The sequence below is a fragment of the Acartia tonsa genome, chromosome 3, assembly GCF_053477335.1.
Source record: "Acartia tonsa isolate MP-2025a chromosome 3, ASM5347733v1, whole genome shotgun sequence".
NCBI classification, from domain to species: domain Eukaryota; kingdom Metazoa; phylum Arthropoda; class Copepoda; order Calanoida; family Acartiidae; genus Acartia; species Acartia tonsa.
Window position 1 is genome coordinate 38,027,604 of NC_137262.1, and position 18,245 is coordinate 38,045,848.

Genomic DNA, 18,245 nt, shown 5'->3' on the forward strand with positions numbered 1-18,245 from the left:
GAGAGAGAAGAGAGAGAGAGAGAGAGAGAGAGAGAGAGAGAGAGAGAGAGAGAAGGGTTATACTCAACAAATGCCTATCTTAGAAAACGCTTATAATAAAAACTTTGGTTCATGGAAAGGATACAAATACAACAAAACCTGCAAACTTGTTTCCTTTCCATGACCTAAAACTTATAAATTATTTTGTGTTTTAAAGCTTATTTTGAATATCTACTATAAGTAGCCCTCTTTCTGTTTAAGTTAATAAATTATATTTAAGTAATACACACATCCTAAATATAAATTGTTAAAATAATGTAACAGGATGTCTGTATGTTTGTCTGTTCTAAAGGATCTTGCTAACAGCTGAACCAGTATGGTTCTCCTTTACAGGGTAGCTCGTCATAAGTTCTTGAAATGTTTATAACTATTTTGGAGGAGAATACCACCACCCTCCAAAACGATTTATACATTATACATTAAAAATTTTAATTTTTAAAATTTAAATTTTTTATGGAAGTTTGAAGCTTTTTTAGCAAGTAGTAATTATTGAGATAGGATGAGGATGCTATGTTACAATCGACAACTATAAATCAGCTGACCTTATATCCATATTTGGTAATATCTTTTTGATTATCCGTAAAAATCGTTTAATCTCCCCTTAAAAAGAAATTATAAACCTTTTTGGTTAGTTTGATATGTATGTAACAAAAGAATTTATTCTACTCTAAATTTGCAAGTAAACCTTAACAAAAAGATTGTTATTTGTCGATTTTGATAGGTTTTAAGATATGTATAATAAAACACAAAATACATCAATGTTTTCAAGGGAATAAATTCGTTTTTTTAAAGTTTGATTTATTTTAAAATGGGAAGTAATTAAGACTTAATTCTCAAAATAGTACTCTTAAAAAACATTAATCAGTGACATATATCAACTTTTTCCCAGCTTCATGAACACTTTAAATATTTGCCTGAAGATGTATCAGCTGCATTGGCTCATGTAAGAAGGGGTATGTCTATTAGAAAGACCGCTAGAAGATTTAAAATTCCATATGAAACCCTTGCATCTTTTTCGTATAAGAGGGTGTTCGCGATTTTTGCGCGGTTTGGATTTTTTTATGTTAAATCGGCTAGGATTAAGCTAGAAAGGTGTTTAAGGTGTCTATAGAAAGCTCTTTGCATGTCCTAACAAAAACTCCCCAGGATATGGGTTCTATCTTCAAGATTTAGAGTACATATTCAAGATTTTGCATTTTCAAAATTTCTGTTGCATAAAATGTGTTGAAATATTAGAGTTAGACCCCATATCATTTCGAGTTAATTGTCAGGCATGTAATTTTGCATCTTTAGACACCTTAACCACCCTTGTAGGTCAATCCTAGCTAATTTGAGACAAGAAAAAATATATCAAAAACTGCTGTCAAAACTGGCAGGATTTTTAAAATTAAAAATTTTATGGGACCAAGACAGGCTTCTTCGTTATTGCCATATCGTTCATTTGCACTCTTAAAAAACGGAAAAAGGTTTGTGGAAGTATGTTTTTTTTTAAGTTGAAGCAAAAAATTGACCGGAATTACCCCGCACTACCCTATAAAAAATATAAAAAAGTATAAAAAAAATATAAAAAGATATAAAAAGTTTAAAACATATATAAAATTATATAAAAACTTAAAAAACATTAAAATTAGAAAAATACAAAAATCGTTTTTTTTTGGGGGGTGGGAAATTTTCATTTTTTTGGGGGGGGGGTTTGGGGTGTCCCACCCCCCAAGAAAATAGCTTAAAACCACCACAGGACAGATAGGTATATACCCTGAAGAGTAGAATCCAATCGGTTCAGTGGTTACCGAGATCTTGAGCTTCAGACGGACGGACGGACAGACATCAAGCCACTTTGTATTATAGATATTTGATGATTACCATTAATGCTTTCTTGTTCATTTTGTTGATAACCATACAGTTTTAGAATTTGTTTGATTTCTGATTTATTAATAAAATTCAAAAGTAGAGTACCTACTTTATAACCAATTAAGCCAATTGTCATAACAACAGGCAGTTTGATCTGGAAATCAAGGCCTGGAAAGAGGCCTGGGTCCTGAAAATGCAGGAATTAGAAGCAGAGAATGAAAAGGCCACCAGTACGAATTCCTCAAGGGCTCCAACGCCCCCACCACAACAGCCAAAAGTTACCAAACCTATTCCCAAAAAGGTTTATCCAGTTTCCAGATATTGTCACAGGTTTTGAATTTGAAAATCAAATTCTATTATGGCTTCGAAACCGATTAATATCCGCTGGATTAGAACCGGTTCTCAGTCATACTGAAAATATGTATAACATCGAATTACAGACAATTTTCCAAAAATATTAAAATAAAAAGCATGAAATTAATACCAGTATGGTTAGCCTTGGCTTTGGCTCCTTGTGGCTAACAAAACTGTTGTTAATGTTATAACTTTATTTTAATATCCACAGAAAGCTGTCTATAATACGATGCGATAAAAATTACTCTTAATGTATTGGATTTTTTTCAGACATCTATAAACTCGTATAAATTACTTCATACAATTAAATTAGTTTCAGCAGCGAAGCTTCTCTATAATTCACTTTTTCTGTCTGTTCGTTTGTCAATCCAGCCGTAATGATACGGCTGCTACTAAAAATAGACTGCTTTTTCCTTTTTTCTTATCTCTGAACATTTGCTCTTTAACTCACTTTGTCTGTTTTCTGTACCTGATTGTTTTTATGCTTAGATCTTTCTGGATGTTGTCCTTATTGTTTTTTACAATATTTATTTTGTAGGAAGGCCTGTTCACAACCTTTAACAGTTCATTTAAACAAGAAATCAAAAGTAAAACATTTACTATATCCATTTATAAAATTGACAGAATGACTATGTGTGTGTGTATGAAGCTAGCGAAAGATCTCGCTAACTGCTGAAACAATTTGGTTCTTTTTTAAAGTGAAGCTTGTCATAAGTCCTGGGAAGGTTTGTTACTACTTTTTAGGGAGTGTACTACCTCAAGAGGAATTGCCGCTTAAAAAAATTGCCCTCCACCTCAAAATGTTTCTTTGATTTCAAACTTATATCTATAATACAAAGTAGAACGATGTCTGTCTGTCTGTTTGTTTGTCTGTATGTTTGTTTGTAGCGAAGGATCTCGCTAACCGCTGAACCTATCGGGTTCTCCTTTACAGGGTAGCTTCTCATTGGTCCCGGGAAGGTTTATAACTACTTTCTTGGGGGAAGGGACACCCCTAACCCCCCCCAAAAATGAAAAATATCCCCCCCTCAAAAATTTTTTTTTTATAAAACCAAAATTAAAATAGTTGGGTCGACAACCCCCCCCCTCAAATTTATTTAAAAATTTTCTTTAAAATCTAAAACACGAAAAATTAGTTTGTTCAAACCTCTTGGTGCAAAGCCCCTAGAGGCTAGGGGCGAAGCCGCTAGTTATATTATATCATAATATATTTAATATAAATGATAAAAATATGTAGAAGCCAAGAAAAGTAGTTCAATTTGCAACAAGACCAAAAGTGGAGGAATCTAACATAATAAAGACTGCTCAAAGGATTTATATTGAATGATGTTTTTTATTAAAAAAAACCCTTAAATATTAGTAGATTTTTGGGTATGTCATTGAAATTGGTTGTTTTATTTGTTGAACTTAGGCCAACCACTGAAGCTATAATTTCATTTAGCTTTACTTATACTCTGGGATGGGTTTTGGCTGTTTCATTTTTAATTTCTTAAAATGTCCTTATGCTGGTTGTTTGCCCTCTTTGAATGCAGAACATCTAAATAAAATCATTAAATATCTTCCAGGGAGTTGGAGTTGAGATTAACTGGCAACAGACAACCAAATCCAATCCATTCAAATCTAAGATTACTCAAAGATAAAAACTATCCAAAGAAACAACACAAAGCCACAAATCTAGAGGATGTTTTGACTATCAGAAAGTTTTGACATAATGGGTACCTACTTTAAAAATATTTTGTTTTACATAATTTGTATTATTTTATTTAATCTAGACTATGCAAGGACGTACTTTTTTTTTGTGTCAAATGAACAAATGTAAATTAGGAATAGTAGTAAAAGGTTAAATATTGAAGCTATAAGACATACCTACAATATAGTTATGAACACTAATGGTTTGAAGAAAAAGTGTGTCATAATAATGTGTATAATGATGAATTGTCTTATCTTATACCAAGAATTAAAGTTTATACTTAAACTTTTCTTTCACATTTATAGTTGTTTATCATATGAAATGAAAACACAATAACAAAATTAACTGAACATAAATAAAAAAACTTTAAGGCAAGTAAAATATTTGTAACATACAACTGCGTTTTAAGGTTTTACGAATCAACCAGAAGGAGGTCAATATTCTCTGTAAAAACATACATCAATTTTACTTAAATTATTTTTTTCATACTTCTACACTGGTTGTTTTCTAAAAACGAAATGAAGTCATTTTAGGGACACCCAGTATGTATAAAAATTCATCCTTCTTCCTTTTAGCAGGGAAAAGGTAATGCAGTTCTGACAAACAATGCTAAGTAAAATTTCCCCTTAACAGGCTTTCCTTTTTTCTCCCCTTACCCACTTCCCTTCAGTTACACAGAAACAAATTTTACATAAACAAAATATTTAATTTTCGGCAATTTCAAATTAAATTAATTAGCTGAATAACAGCCCCTGCCTTTTAAGATCAGAGAAGGGTAAAAAAAAAAAAAAACAGTAAAAGAAAAGGGGAGTGTTTAATTTTATACTATTTTAGGATCAGGAAGGGAAGGAAGAAGGAGAAGAAGAGGGGAAAGAAAAGAAGAAGAAAAAGAGCAGCAGAAGAAAGAGCAAACAAAAGGAATGACCAATATATTTACTAATTCTAGCTGTGCCTCTAAAATTTAAGGGCTCTAATATATATAGATGGAGAGAGAAGAATTGGAAAAGCCTTAAACCATTCTTTGACTTATGTGAAGCTTCCCTGAATGAAAATGAAATTAATTAAGTGTGTGGCGAGATGTTAAAAAACAAACAAATTTCCATACTTCTTTATATAATAGATTAAAATTTTTGTTTTATTAAAAATCAATCTGCTATACCTATGAAAATATGTCAGGTAGATTAAGGGGGGGGGGGGAGTTCTGACACATTTGCGTAAACGGTGAGTATAGGGTTTATCTTTGGACTAAGAGGATAGGTTATTAGGGATAAAATCATTCTTATATGATGAATTTCCCCCAGATTTAAGATTTTTTGGATAGGCCTCCAGGTTCCGGAGCTCCAGGCCTCCAGGTGGTCTCTGTACAGGTAAAATTGAAAAAAAATTTTTTTTTTTTTTTTAAGTTACAGGTCAACTTATAAAACAAAATATGCATCTTTTTTAATATTATTCACATATTTGAAGAAAAAATATGCATATTTTGTTTTATAAGTTGATTTTTAACTTTAAAATTTTTTTTTTTTTTTTCATTTTTACCTGTACAGAGACCACCTGGAGGCCTGGAGCTCCGGAACCTGGAGGCCTATCCAAAAAATCTTAAATCTGGGGGAAATTCATCATATAAGAATGATTTCATCCCTAATAACCTATCCTCTCAGTCCAAAGATAAAGCCTATACTCACTGTTTACGCAAATGTGTCAGAACTTCCCCCCCCTTATTATACTTATCTATAATACAAAGTAGAACGATGTCTGTCTGTCCGTCTGACCGTCTGTCCGTCCGTCTGTCTGTCTGTCCCTTAAGATCTCGGTAACCACTGAACCGATCGGATTCTACTCTTCAGGGTATATACCTATTGGTCCTGTGGTGGTTTTAAGCTATTTTCTTGGGGGGTGGGACACCCCCAACCCCCCCAAAAACAAAAAAATCCCCCCCCCCTTTTTTTTTTTTTTTTTTTTATATTTGCTGAAGATTTCCTAGGTCCTTTGGTAAAAAATATTTTTTATTCCAGCATTTATTTTGAATGAAAGAATAGCAACATTCTCTCACTAAAAACAATAAATATTAATTTTTTTTATCACCTCTTGGGGCAAAGCCCCTAGAGGCTAGGGGCGAAGCCGCTAGTCTTTTATTTAAAGGAGCACAGTTATTGTATAACTAGGGTGTATTTATATGTCTGACTTTCATACAGAGTTACAATTTACCATTTGTATTTTATTTTAATGTAATGGGCAATTTTAGGGCAATATTTTCCTTATTAAATAGACAAGTTTTCCTCAACTATTATATATCTGGGAAAAAATTGAAGAAAATTAACAACAAAAATATTGGAGAATTAATGGTCATCCTAATAGGAGCTTCAAGTTACATCTAGTGTGGATGAACCAGAAGAAACACAGGTAAAACTGTTAAAAGGAAATAAAATTAAAACCCCTAAAAAGGGTTGGAATATTTTGTTCACTTGCGATTCACGGGATAATGTAAAAAATGCTGTTTTTGTTGCTTCTGGAAGACATCCTTATAAATATTTTGCCATTTGGTTTTAATATTGCTATTGATTAGTTGTCAAATGCATTGTTTCAGTCTAAAAATCACAAATTAACAAAATACGATTGAAAACTTATTACCTTTTTTTTACCGCGGTTTTAAGAGTCTTTAAATCTTTTATGGTTGTTGATATAGAAGGGGGAATCGTGTCTGCTTTTTAAGTAATATTACTCTAAACTTTTCCCTAGATATGGTTTGTACTTCTTTAAAGGTTTAAGGAAAGTTTGCCAATTTTTTAAGCTGTTTGTCTTCTATTAAAACTAATCTAATTTTAGATATTCAAAGATGAATCTATAGAAGAGGAAGAGGAAATAATTCCTCTGGAAAGTAAATATGAAAATCCTCTTGATAGGTAAGATATCTTATTTGTAGAACAACAAGGATGGCAACTTCCTTAATAGCAGGGCTAGGAAGCCGCGAGTCATCCGCTACTAAGCTTCAAATTCAAACCAGTTTGAATGCTTTGAATATTTTTTTTTACAAGAGGGATTGTCATATTCTTGTCAGGTTTAAGACTTCAAGCTGATTTTTAAAATTGTGAAAATTGATTACCTTAAGGTTTACAGGCATCTGTCGCGTGGCTGTCGAGTCCACCTTAATAGGGATAACCTTAAATAACTTATAATTGAGAGAACTTCTTTGATTAAAAATTGATATGGTCTAAAGGGACTTTAAATGTTATAATTTTGCGGAAGATTACCATTTTATTTTGGCGGTAACGGATGTATGCTGCCGTTTTTTCACGGTTTCAAATTTAACATTGTAGTACACGAAGAACCAAACTAAATAATATTTTAGGAGAGCTTTGGTCGCCTTGAAGAAACAAATAGAATTGGACAAACCCACATCTGAACTTGATATAGCTGTATGTTATATTTAATCAAAGATAACCACATTTATAAAAGCTAAGCTCATAACAAGCAAAAAACTTACCTAAAGACAGAAAGAATTATAGTATAGCATAACGTTTAACCTAAACTTTAATTGTTGTAATGTTTATTAAAGAGGGTGAATGGAGGATAAATTTATTTTGTTTTTATTTGACCAGCTGCGAGTATCACTTTATTAGAGTACATGATAATCTGATGCAACATCCAAGTAGTTAAAATATCAATTGCTATCTTCCTTACTACATAAAACACAATCGTCTTAGGAATCATCATTTAACATATCAATAGATATAAATAAGAGGAAAAATCAAAGGAGCAAAATTGTTAAACACATTTCCAATTATATTAAGAGAAAATCTTTCTTCATAAGTCCTTAATTAATTGTGGAAAAGTTACGACACTATTCGTTTAAACAGAGTAATTAAGTTCAAACCATCCAAAGTTTATTTAATTTTAAAGGTTGCGTGATTTTATTTTTATTAATAGTAGGTAATATTTATTTTTGTAGGGAATACCACAAGTCCTAGTTGTTAAAGGAGATCCTCAAGGCCTTGGGGTAAGATTGTTTTTAATTATCAATTATTTTTATATAGCCTAATCTAAGTATCCATCTACTTAATTATTTATTTCTTGGTGCAGTAAGAAAATATGTAGTAATAGAGTTAGATTTCTCCTAAAATAGCATCCTAAGATCTTTCAGTAAATAACCTTCAGACAGATAGACTGAAACTCTAAAAATTTTATAAGAATTATATTCATGGACTTTACGGTATTATTATGAATCTATTTTATAGAGACTATCAGAGTAAAATGACCTAGTAGTGGCTGAAGTTAGGGAATCATATATCTATCTATCTATTCATTAACTATATATATTACATATATCTCTAATTTTATAGAGACTATCAGAGCAAGATGACCATATATTGGCTGAAGTAACAGATAATTTGCCACCTTCTATAAATATCTGTCTATTCATTAAGTATCTGTATGTCTATATCTATCTATGTGTCTATCAAAATTAATCTATCTATTTTATAGAGACTATCAGAGCAAGATGACCTCGTAGTAGCTGAAGTAAGGGAGTCATCTAACAGATCATTTGCCACTGTGGATGAAGAAATTAGAGCACTTATAACTGAGATTGAACCTTTGCCAGGTAGATAAATGAAATCTGTATATCTGCAATTTAAGCGTAATTTTTTGGGATTTAATGGATTGAAAGAGTGGTTTTACTGTTGCTAATTCAGGCAACGGATAATAAAGGTTTAAAATTATGAAATGTTTTGGAACTTCCATAAAACTTTGTGTAAGAATCAATGACAGATATGTGGAAAAGTTTAGATTTTTAACATATGACAAAAACACTTAATCTCAATGGATATAAAATTTTTTTTATATTAATTTTCAATTTAGGAACGGTGAAACATAAAGAAGAACCTGACTTTTGGTTGGAACTACCAAGGTCCTTTTCGTTTCAAAGTTGCAGGTAATATAGTTTTATAAATTTTTATGTTAATACATTTCAGGGATATTAAAGGATAAGACAATTAACCGTAATGATGATAAACAAAAGCATCCTTAATTTAAATTATAATTACTTTTTTAAATGTTGGATACAACTATTAACAAAGACTGTTTGATTATTTCAACGGGTATAGTACTTTGATTTCTAGATAGGCATAAGAAAACAAAATTTATTTCAGGTGAATTAAGGCTTTCTGTTATAACTTTAATTCCATTATCTTTGAACCGGGCAAAATAAAAACTTGAAATTATTTTTGTTTTTAATAATCAATCACTTTGTTTTTATCTAAAGAAGACAAATAGTGCTAATTTCCTAGTTAATTTATAAAATCACAAAAATGCAAATATATACCTAGAGATTAAAAAGAACATCATCATCTACTAATGTTCAGCTTTTACATAATATCGTAGCCAATGACTTTATATTAAACATTTTTAGGTTTTCATTACCAATGGACCTAAACCAACTGACAATATTAACCCCTGTGGGATACCTAGCCAGATATGTTTCTCTAGCAACTAGTAGGAGACAACTTTATGATAAGGTATTATATTTACAATATTAACCCCTGTGGGATACCTAGCCAATTATGTTTCTCTGGCAACTAGTAGGAGACAACTTTATGATAAGGTATTGTATTTACAATATTAAGTTCTGTGAGACACCTAGCCAGATATGTTTCTCTAGCAACTAGTAGAAGACAACTTTATGATAAGGTATTATATTTACAATATTAACCCCTGTGGGATACCTAGCCAGATATGTTTCTCTGGCAACTAGTAGGAGACAACTTTATGATAAGGTATTATATTTACAATATTAAGTTCTGTGAGACACCTAGCCAGATATGTTTCTCTAGCAACTAGTAGAAGACAACTTTATGATAAGGTATTATATTTATATATTACCCCTGTGGGATACCTAGCCAGATATGTTTCTCTAGCAACTAGTAGGAGACAACTTTATGATAAGGTATTATATTTACAATATTAACCCCTGTGGGATACCAAGCCAGATATGTTTCTCTGGCAACTAGTAGGAGACAACTTTATGATAAGGTATTATATTTACAATATTAACCCCTGTGGGATACCTAGCCAATTATGTTTCTCTGGCAACTAGGAGGAGACAGCTTTATGCTAAGGTATTATATTTACAATATTAACCCCTGTGGGATACCAAGCCAGATATGTTTCTCTGGCAACTAGCAGGAGACAACTTTATGATAAGGTATTATATTTACAATATTAACCCCTGTGGGATACCTAGCCAGATATGTTTCTCTGGCAACTAGTAGGAGACAACTTTATGATAAGGTATTTTATTTACAATATTAACCCCTGTGGGATACCTAGCCAGATATGTTTCTCTAGCAACTAGTAGGAGACAACTTTATGATAAGGTATTATATTTACAATATCAACCCCTGTGGGATACCTAGCCAGATATGTTTCTCTAGCAACTAGTAGGAGACAGCTTTATGATTGATAAGGTATTATACTTACAATGTACCAATTTTGGTCAGAATTTTAATTACCTTTATAATTTATTTACATTTAGCATCTTTCCATATAACTTACTTTGTTTGTTTTTCTGTACGTAATGTTTACCTGAAAACCTTACTCTATAACAACTAAATTAATTTAAAAATTATTTGGTAATTACAGCTTTTTAATCGTGATTTTGGGTGGGCAACGCTTCGTAGTAAAGACGAACTTTTTATCAGATAATCTTTAATTGATTTTTTAGTAAATCGTTTTTACAATTTAGACAACGGCTAATCATTTTACAAATTATAGTTTAATAGATATTTAATATTTTTTATAAAAAAGTTTATACTATTTAATTCTATTCCAAAAGTACATTCTCCTATTATACCTGTAACCTTAAATGGTCTTTGGATTTAGCGTTTAGTCCATGAGGATCTTATTTTGGTGTGTTGCGTCTGATTCTAGCTAAGGCATTCCCCCTACTCTAACTATTAATATCGCGCCTCAGACATGGCAACTGTCATAACTATTTTTAATGTTTTTGTTATGGTGCAGTGTTGGGACGAGTTTCGAACCCCTCATCTTCCCTATACTAAGTGGATTGTCTTTGGATTTAGTCTTCCTTGCTAACCTTGGTGGTTCGAATAAATCTACCCTTGATTCAAAATTGAATGTTAACCAAAGTAAAAGGGAATATTTCACATTAATAATGTATATAGAATATATATATGGATATTATGACAGGGGAAAATTCCGAAAATTTGTCGTCAATTTAGGTTGTTACATCTCCTTTCATTTATTAGAAGTTCCGTTTATCCTGTTAAAGGGGAGTAGATGGGTATGTGAGGTGGAATCTTTATTTTAGCCCACTGTGTGTTTTACTTTATTAGAGAACATGAAAATCTGGTGTAAGATCCAAGTAATAATACATCCATTAGATTAATTTCTGCGGGGAAAAAATCCTTTGCATGTAATATAAAAAAACCTTTTTAATGAATCCCAACCACAAAAAAGCAATCAAAAGCAAAAAAAGCTTTCAAAAACAGAAAGTTTTTTTTGCAAATATATTTATCGTTTCTTTTCAAACTTTTTTAGTTGCAAAGCTACTGTTCAAGTTCCAAGAAAATAAATTTCTAGGTTTACACAAGAAATAGAAGTTCAAGAGATGGTTTGCTGTCAGAAGAAGCACTTATTAAGGTATTTGTTTATTTTATTGTTTTTCGGGAATATTGGACGTATAAAGGACCTACAAAACTATTGGGATTTTTTTTGTTGCCAAAAGAATTAGAAAACAATATCTAGTAATTCTAATTAGTATTTGTATTTCTCTCTATAAACTGCTTTAAGATGTTTTTGTATCTTTATGTATGAAATTTTGCTATTTTTCATCAGATTTTTTCCCTTGAAATATTGAAATAGTTATGTATCGCAACTTAACATATACAGCTGTCCGCGGATAGTGAAATATAAAATTACAAGACTATTTCCAGTTTTATTTTCCCCGAAAAAACAGGTAATAATTTTTAATATTCATGGAACATTGTCTGTAATACGATGCAGGGAGTAAGGGAGGGGACAATGGGCAATTAATTCTATTTAAGAGGGTTCGCTGAAAAGCAATGAAAACCAGATTTATCAAGAAAATTTTACCAAAATTGTAAAGGGATCATGGTAAACTAATTTAGAACAAAATTAGTTCTAAGAAAAAAATCATTTACTTGAAAACTAAATTATCAACACATCACAATGTAGTAAACATTCTGTAATTAATCACTAGAAAAATCTTGTTTAGAACTACCTCAACCCTTCTGATATATTTATAACTGACCCCTAAATTCAAGCGGTTCTTAGATTATTTAATACATAAATATCACAGTAGAGTTTCTATACATGAAAAGACATTTTCTTGGGAAAAAATATTTGTTAAAACCAGCGATAAATAACAAACTTTTCTGTCTGCATATTCAAAACTAGCTCAGCTAGTTAGCGGGGCATTGATGCGCAAGTCCCCAAAATCAGTAAGAATCTGCTGTATTCGTGCACATTCCCTTTAAGCCAGTCCCCAAAGTCTGAGACTCTTTAAAAATTGAATATTCGATCCATTGTCCCCTCCCTTACTCCCTAAATACGATGCCCTACAATGTTGTTCAGTATGGCTGAGAGTCCGTTCCAATCCAGCGGATATTAATCGGTTTCGAAGCGATACTGGAATAGTTATTTCTCGTATCGTATTATAAACGGCTTTCCGCGGATATAGAATGTACAATTATAAGATTAAAACTAGTTTTTTTAGCCCCGAGGTGCCGGAGGCACCGGCTAAAAAAACTGGTTTTAATCTTATGATTGTACATTTCTAAATTCGTAGAAAACTGGATATAATACGATGCTAGACATAGTTTTTTCGTATGGATGAGAACCGGTTCCTATCCACCGGATTCGAATGAATACGAGAAAATGAATTATTTAGAGCCTGAGTGAAGTAATGGGAGGGCCGATGGAGCCGGAGCTTATGACTGAAGTGTGGGACATCCTTGCTGTTACAATAGCCGCGCATATAGAGAATAAATTTAATTATAAGGTAGCATTGCTAGTAGCGGAACTACTCTTTATTTTTGGTGTGTGTTTCCGTATGTATGTCCGATGCTGCTGGAGCTAATGACTTAAGACTTGGACATCCCTGCTGTTACAATAGCTCCGCATATAAAAAATAAATTCAATTATAAGGTAGCATTGTTAATAGCGAAGCTACTTTTTAGTTAGGGTATATCCGTCCGTATGTTTGTCCGATAGAGTTAGAGCTAATGGCTGAGGCGTTACAATAGCTGCGCATATAAAGAATAAATTCAATTATAAGGTAGCATTGGTATAGTAGTGAAGCTACTCTTTAGTTAAGGTATGTCTGTCCGTTGCAACTGTCATGCCCAATTTTAGCGTTCTACTCCTGTTTTAAAGTATTCCTGGTTTTAAAGAATTAGAACACATACCTTTACGAAAAGTAAGCATAAAAATAACTCCTTTCGTTTATTATACATGCTATAAATTTCAAATTACATAATTCTGCCTTTTTATCTTAATTAAGTTAGGGTTCGAAAACAGCAACTTACGGTTTGGGTGCAAAGTGCATGCCTGCAGCTGCCTTAATCTATTTTAGAATAAAAAAAACAAGTTTTCGAGTTTATCAAACTAATTTGTTGTTTCAATTCCCTAATTTATTATTCTAATTAATCAATGATTCCTTTTATAAAAAGTACTTTTTGCATTGTTTCAGGAATTTGCGGGCATAGCCGCCCTTGTGGAACGAGTATTTTGTTGGAACTTTTTAAAGAAAAAGATTTCAGGGCCTCCGGAACCAAAGGTGAAATATTTTATAGGTATTTTATGCCTTGGTTTAAAAACTTTGGGGACCAAAATAAAATTTTTATTGTATAGAACAAACCAGAAGTGTACAAACTTTTCCACCAATTGTTTAAAATATATGAAAGAAGAACTTGTGTTTATCTTAATTTGGGGTTTACATCAATTTATCTTCCTTTGTCTTATCACTTAAGATTTCTTACACATGTAATATTTTTAAGTTTAATTACTGTACAATATTGTATTTATGTTTTTAGGCCAAAATAGAATCAGCAGATTTTGACAGGATACATTCTAAACTAGATCAGGTATAAATCAATAATTCAAGTACAGGCCAATGCAGGGAGAGAGGGGGCACTGGGTTGTCAATTACATTAGTATCCAAAGTTTTATGTTACCGTTTTCTAATTCGTTGGCTTAATTACGTTGGAGACTTTTATTGAATTTTGGTTGGTTGGTTAGTTTATTAAGTTGAGTGTCCAAACTGTTCAACCACTAATTGTAATCTACTGAGGGGGAAATTTTATGAATCATCGTTGGGGATGAACATTAATTTATTAGCCATTGTCTTATCCCTTTATATCCCTGTGTTAATGAAAAATGTATCTTTTCTCTATCAAAGATTCACATCCATTGACAAACTGCTGTGCACGCCACTTGCTGATCTTATTCGTTTGCTATAAAACTTATGATTTTCAATTTTTAAAAAAATCAATGTCCAAAATGTTCTAAAAAATTCGATCAACACAAAGAGTGCTTATGTTTAGCACTTAATAGCACTTAATCAGTGGCGTGCGAACCGAAGGGGGCGTTTGGGGCAATCGCCCCCCCCTAGCGACCAAAACGCCCCCCCCTGCCCCCCCCTAGCGATAGCCCCCCCTGCCCCCCCCTAAATGTTGAAAAATGCCCCATTTTGCCCCCCCCTGGTAAACAAAAATGCCCCTTTTTGCCCCCTACCCTACAAAAAGCAAAACTCCCAATTTCAAAAAAAAAAGATCAAGAAATACTCAACAAAAAAAATTTTTGGCGCTTCGCGCCAAACAGACAGTTACTATTCATTTAACCTTAATAGTAAGTATCTTTTTTTGTATAATATAAACTTTTTACCAAACAAATTTTGTACATCCCCAATGATGATACACAAAATTACCCCTTATATAGATTACAATTAGTGGATGAAACGTATGGAAACTCAACTTAATTAACCAACCAATCAATATTCCATTTAAGTCCCAAAAGATGTTGAGCTAACAAATATGAAATATTGTGGACTAGTGTAATAAATAGCCCAAAACACCTTCCCTCCTCCCTGCATATTTGAAGAAAAAAATTTGCGCTTCGCGCCCAATTGGTTTCTGCTTTTTATCACATTGTATAAAAACATTTGTAAAAATCAAATATTTAAGTTATTTAAATAAAAATGAAACAGCGTTGATATTTATCTAAGCCTTTTCTTTAACATTGTATGTCTGTCTAATTTAATAACTATGTATGATGTCATATGATGTTCAGGATAAGTTTATAATTTTTTTGTGTACATACCCTTACAAAAAGACATGTTTTTTTTATGGCAATTTTCATTAAAGAGACTTAAAACTAACTACACTCTATATTCCTAACTTGTTAAAATACGTCACTCTTGTTGTAGTTAATTGATTTTAGTTCAAAGAGGAAATAAATATTTTTCGGTGTGCTTTGCACACTGCCCTAATAAATCCTTGAAAACACCACTTCATGAAAAATTGACATATTGTTAAATTGCCATTTGAAGAGGGTAGGATATGTTGATATAACTTTTTATCTTCTCTATAATAACTATGGCTGTCAGTTTGTAATGCTAATGGGGAAATGTAATTTTCTTAACTGCAATTAAAGATAGAAGGCTAAAACTTAATGTTAACACTCCCAACATTATGGAGTATAATTAAATATTAGAAATTTCTGGAGGTTGGACTGCTTTTTAGGACGTTTTTGGCAATTTTGTATCTTTCACAATTCCCCCATTGTTTGGTCCAATTAACAAAATTTTTGTAGCTAAGGGTATCAAAATCAAATTTCGGGTATAGTCCCTTTCGTGACATTGCCTCTTAATTTCTTCATATTTTCACAGTAGCTTTTCCCCTATTTATAGCCCCTGTGGGAAAATCACCTAACCTAACTTAACCTATAATAAACTATTAAAAGCTACTATGAAAATACGACGAAATGCCCCTTAAGAAGCGTTGCCACAAAAGAGACTATACACCAAAGTTTTCCATATTTCTAAGAGATTTTCATATCTGTAGATGAAAGGACAAGTATTTTTTTTTTATTTTTTACAAAGTTCTTTATATCTTTGGATTTTATGCACAATAAATTTTTTTGTGGATTATAATATCAAAAAAATAAAATCTCTCGTTGTTCGTAGCATCTAGTATGTAATTTACTTTGACTGTCATCACACAACATACAAGAAAAAGGATTTGTGACTTTTTCTACCTAAAATATATATTTATTTAAACTAATGCTCTTTATATCTTCTTGTCTATATTCTTATTAATGATTTTTTGTGCTTTGCTCCTTATAGATGTTGTCATCCTTGTTGTCATACAATAAAGAAATATTTAAAATCAGTTCTACATATTTTTTGGTAAATTATTTCCAAAATGAGTGTTTTTATCTCCCCCCAAAAAAAAATTTTTTAATGGGGTTATTCATCCTTCCTGCTGAGATTTTATAACATCCCCTTCCTCCCATAAAATATGTTTTGTGGTGGGGGGGGGGGGGGTGGAAGGTTAAATTATCTTCTGTACTTTTTTTTCGAAGATGCTTTCTAGCTCCCTTCCCTTTGGTCATTGCAGGGTGGGGAGAAGGGATGGGGGAGAAGAAAGGGGGGGAAGAGATGGGGGATATAAATGGGAAATAGGGATGGGGAAGAAGGGATAAGGACTAGAAGGCCCATAATCAAATAATCCCACCCCTTAAAACGCCCTTATTTAAAATTAGTATATATAATCAAAATGCCCCCCCCTAAAGCAAAGTGCCCCCCCGGGGCACTTTGATTTAGGGGGGGGCAAAATTTTACAAAATCTTCAAAATGCCCCCCCCTAGACAAAGTGCTTCGCACGCCACTGCACTTAATATCTGTAAATTTAGGTTGAAGTAACAGAGAAAATGAGAAATCTTCTGATTATGATTAAAGACTCAGGTTAACCTATAACTTTATATTCCAGTATGGCTTTGAAACCGATTAATATCCGCTGGACTAGAAACGGTTTTAAGCCATGCTGAAAAATCATTCATATCGTATTATAGACAAACTTCTACGAATAAGATCCTAATAATAGTATATACATTTTCAGGACTGCCAAGACCCGAATCTGCTGCCAATACAAATGTTGATAAACGAAGATTTTCAAAATCTCAAAATATTTTGGACTTTTTATAAAAATAATTGTAAAGAATTTTTAACAAATACTGTGTTTTTAGATATTTACTTGTTATAGAAAGATTTATATATAAATATATGTTAAATTATAAAAAGTCTTATTATAGTTGTTAAACATTATAAAATATACTAAGATTAGAATTTAAACAACTACCTTTTAAGATATATATTCACGAAACCTTTTTTTCAATTTACATTTATCATAGATTCAAAATCATAGCTCGACTAAAGAAGCAAAGTGTGAACTTGGCTTTATATCAGAGATCGACAGCCGTGCGTCAGCCGCGACCAAGTCTCAAATTTAAACCCGTTTGGATGCTTTAAAATATATATAGTTTAAAGAGGAATTGCCATATTTGCGTCATTTTTAGACTTCCAGCTGATTTTAAATGTTTAAAATGTTGATTTCCCTGAGGCTTACAGGTGGCTGAGGCACGGCTGCCGAGCCCTGTCGATGTCGTTCTTTCTTTTATTTTTCTTCTTCCCTTTTGATATAATAACTTACAAGTGAGTGAACATTTGCTCAATTTGTCAATCAATATTTAATTTTATAATTACTTAAAATGTTGTCATCATAGATTTCATTTTACATCCAATAATTTTGAGGCATGAATTTGCTACCATCATGTTTTGAAACTACAAAGTTGCTTCAAATTGTTTGTTTTAAATCTTGTTGACTTACAATGGAACTCTGCTTTAGATAAATCTTGGACCTGCTGTTTTAGGATAGGTGATGGGTTTGAATCCCGGTCATAGCACCGATAAATTATCACAGTTTAAACTGTTAAAGATTTTACTTGATACTGGTTTGTTAAATAACATTTAAAGTTATGCAATCAAAGAGTTGTTCCAATTTATAGAATTTAAGAATGCCTCAATCTGATTATGTGGCATACACAGCGATTTACCAAGGGGGTGATGATACACCCCTTCTGTACGTTACTGTCCTCTATCATGAATAAAATAATTACATTGCCATCAAATAGATTATCTCCATTCAAAAATACTGAATAAAGGAACTCAAAATAAAAGTGCGTTTAAAATCTAGCAAATATTTTATTTTATATGTTGAAT

The 18,245-nt window shown here is 32.1% G+C and overlaps 1 protein-coding gene across 1 annotated transcript in view; it reads left to right on the plus strand.

The window, feature by feature from the left end:
* Positions 1-17,266, plus strand: part of LOC145314071 (uncharacterized) — a 32,232-nt gene extending 14,966 nt beyond the window's left edge. Inside the window, exons 9-22 of the mRNA XM_080153817.1 lie at positions 4,769-4,850; positions 6,288-6,334; positions 6,758-6,834; positions 7,281-7,347; positions 7,881-7,928; positions 8,414-8,531; positions 8,789-8,861; positions 9,339-9,444; positions 11,528-11,587; positions 12,858-12,968; positions 13,659-13,745; positions 14,002-14,052; positions 16,880-16,931; positions 17,086-17,266. Of these exons, the coding sequence (XP_080009943.1) occupies positions 4,769-4,850; positions 6,288-6,334; positions 6,758-6,834; positions 7,281-7,347; positions 7,881-7,928; positions 8,414-8,531; positions 8,789-8,861; positions 9,339-9,444; positions 11,528-11,587; positions 12,858-12,968; positions 13,659-13,745; positions 14,002-14,052; positions 16,880-16,931; positions 17,086-17,171 (1,065 nt within the window). The 3' untranslated portion in view covers positions 17,172-17,266. The remainder of the gene's footprint in view (positions 1-4,768; positions 4,851-6,287; positions 6,335-6,757; positions 6,835-7,280; positions 7,348-7,880; positions 7,929-8,413; positions 8,532-8,788; positions 8,862-9,338; positions 9,445-11,527; positions 11,588-12,857; positions 12,969-13,658; positions 13,746-14,001; positions 14,053-16,879; positions 16,932-17,085) is intronic.
* Positions 17,267-18,245: the final 979 nt, after the last annotated feature.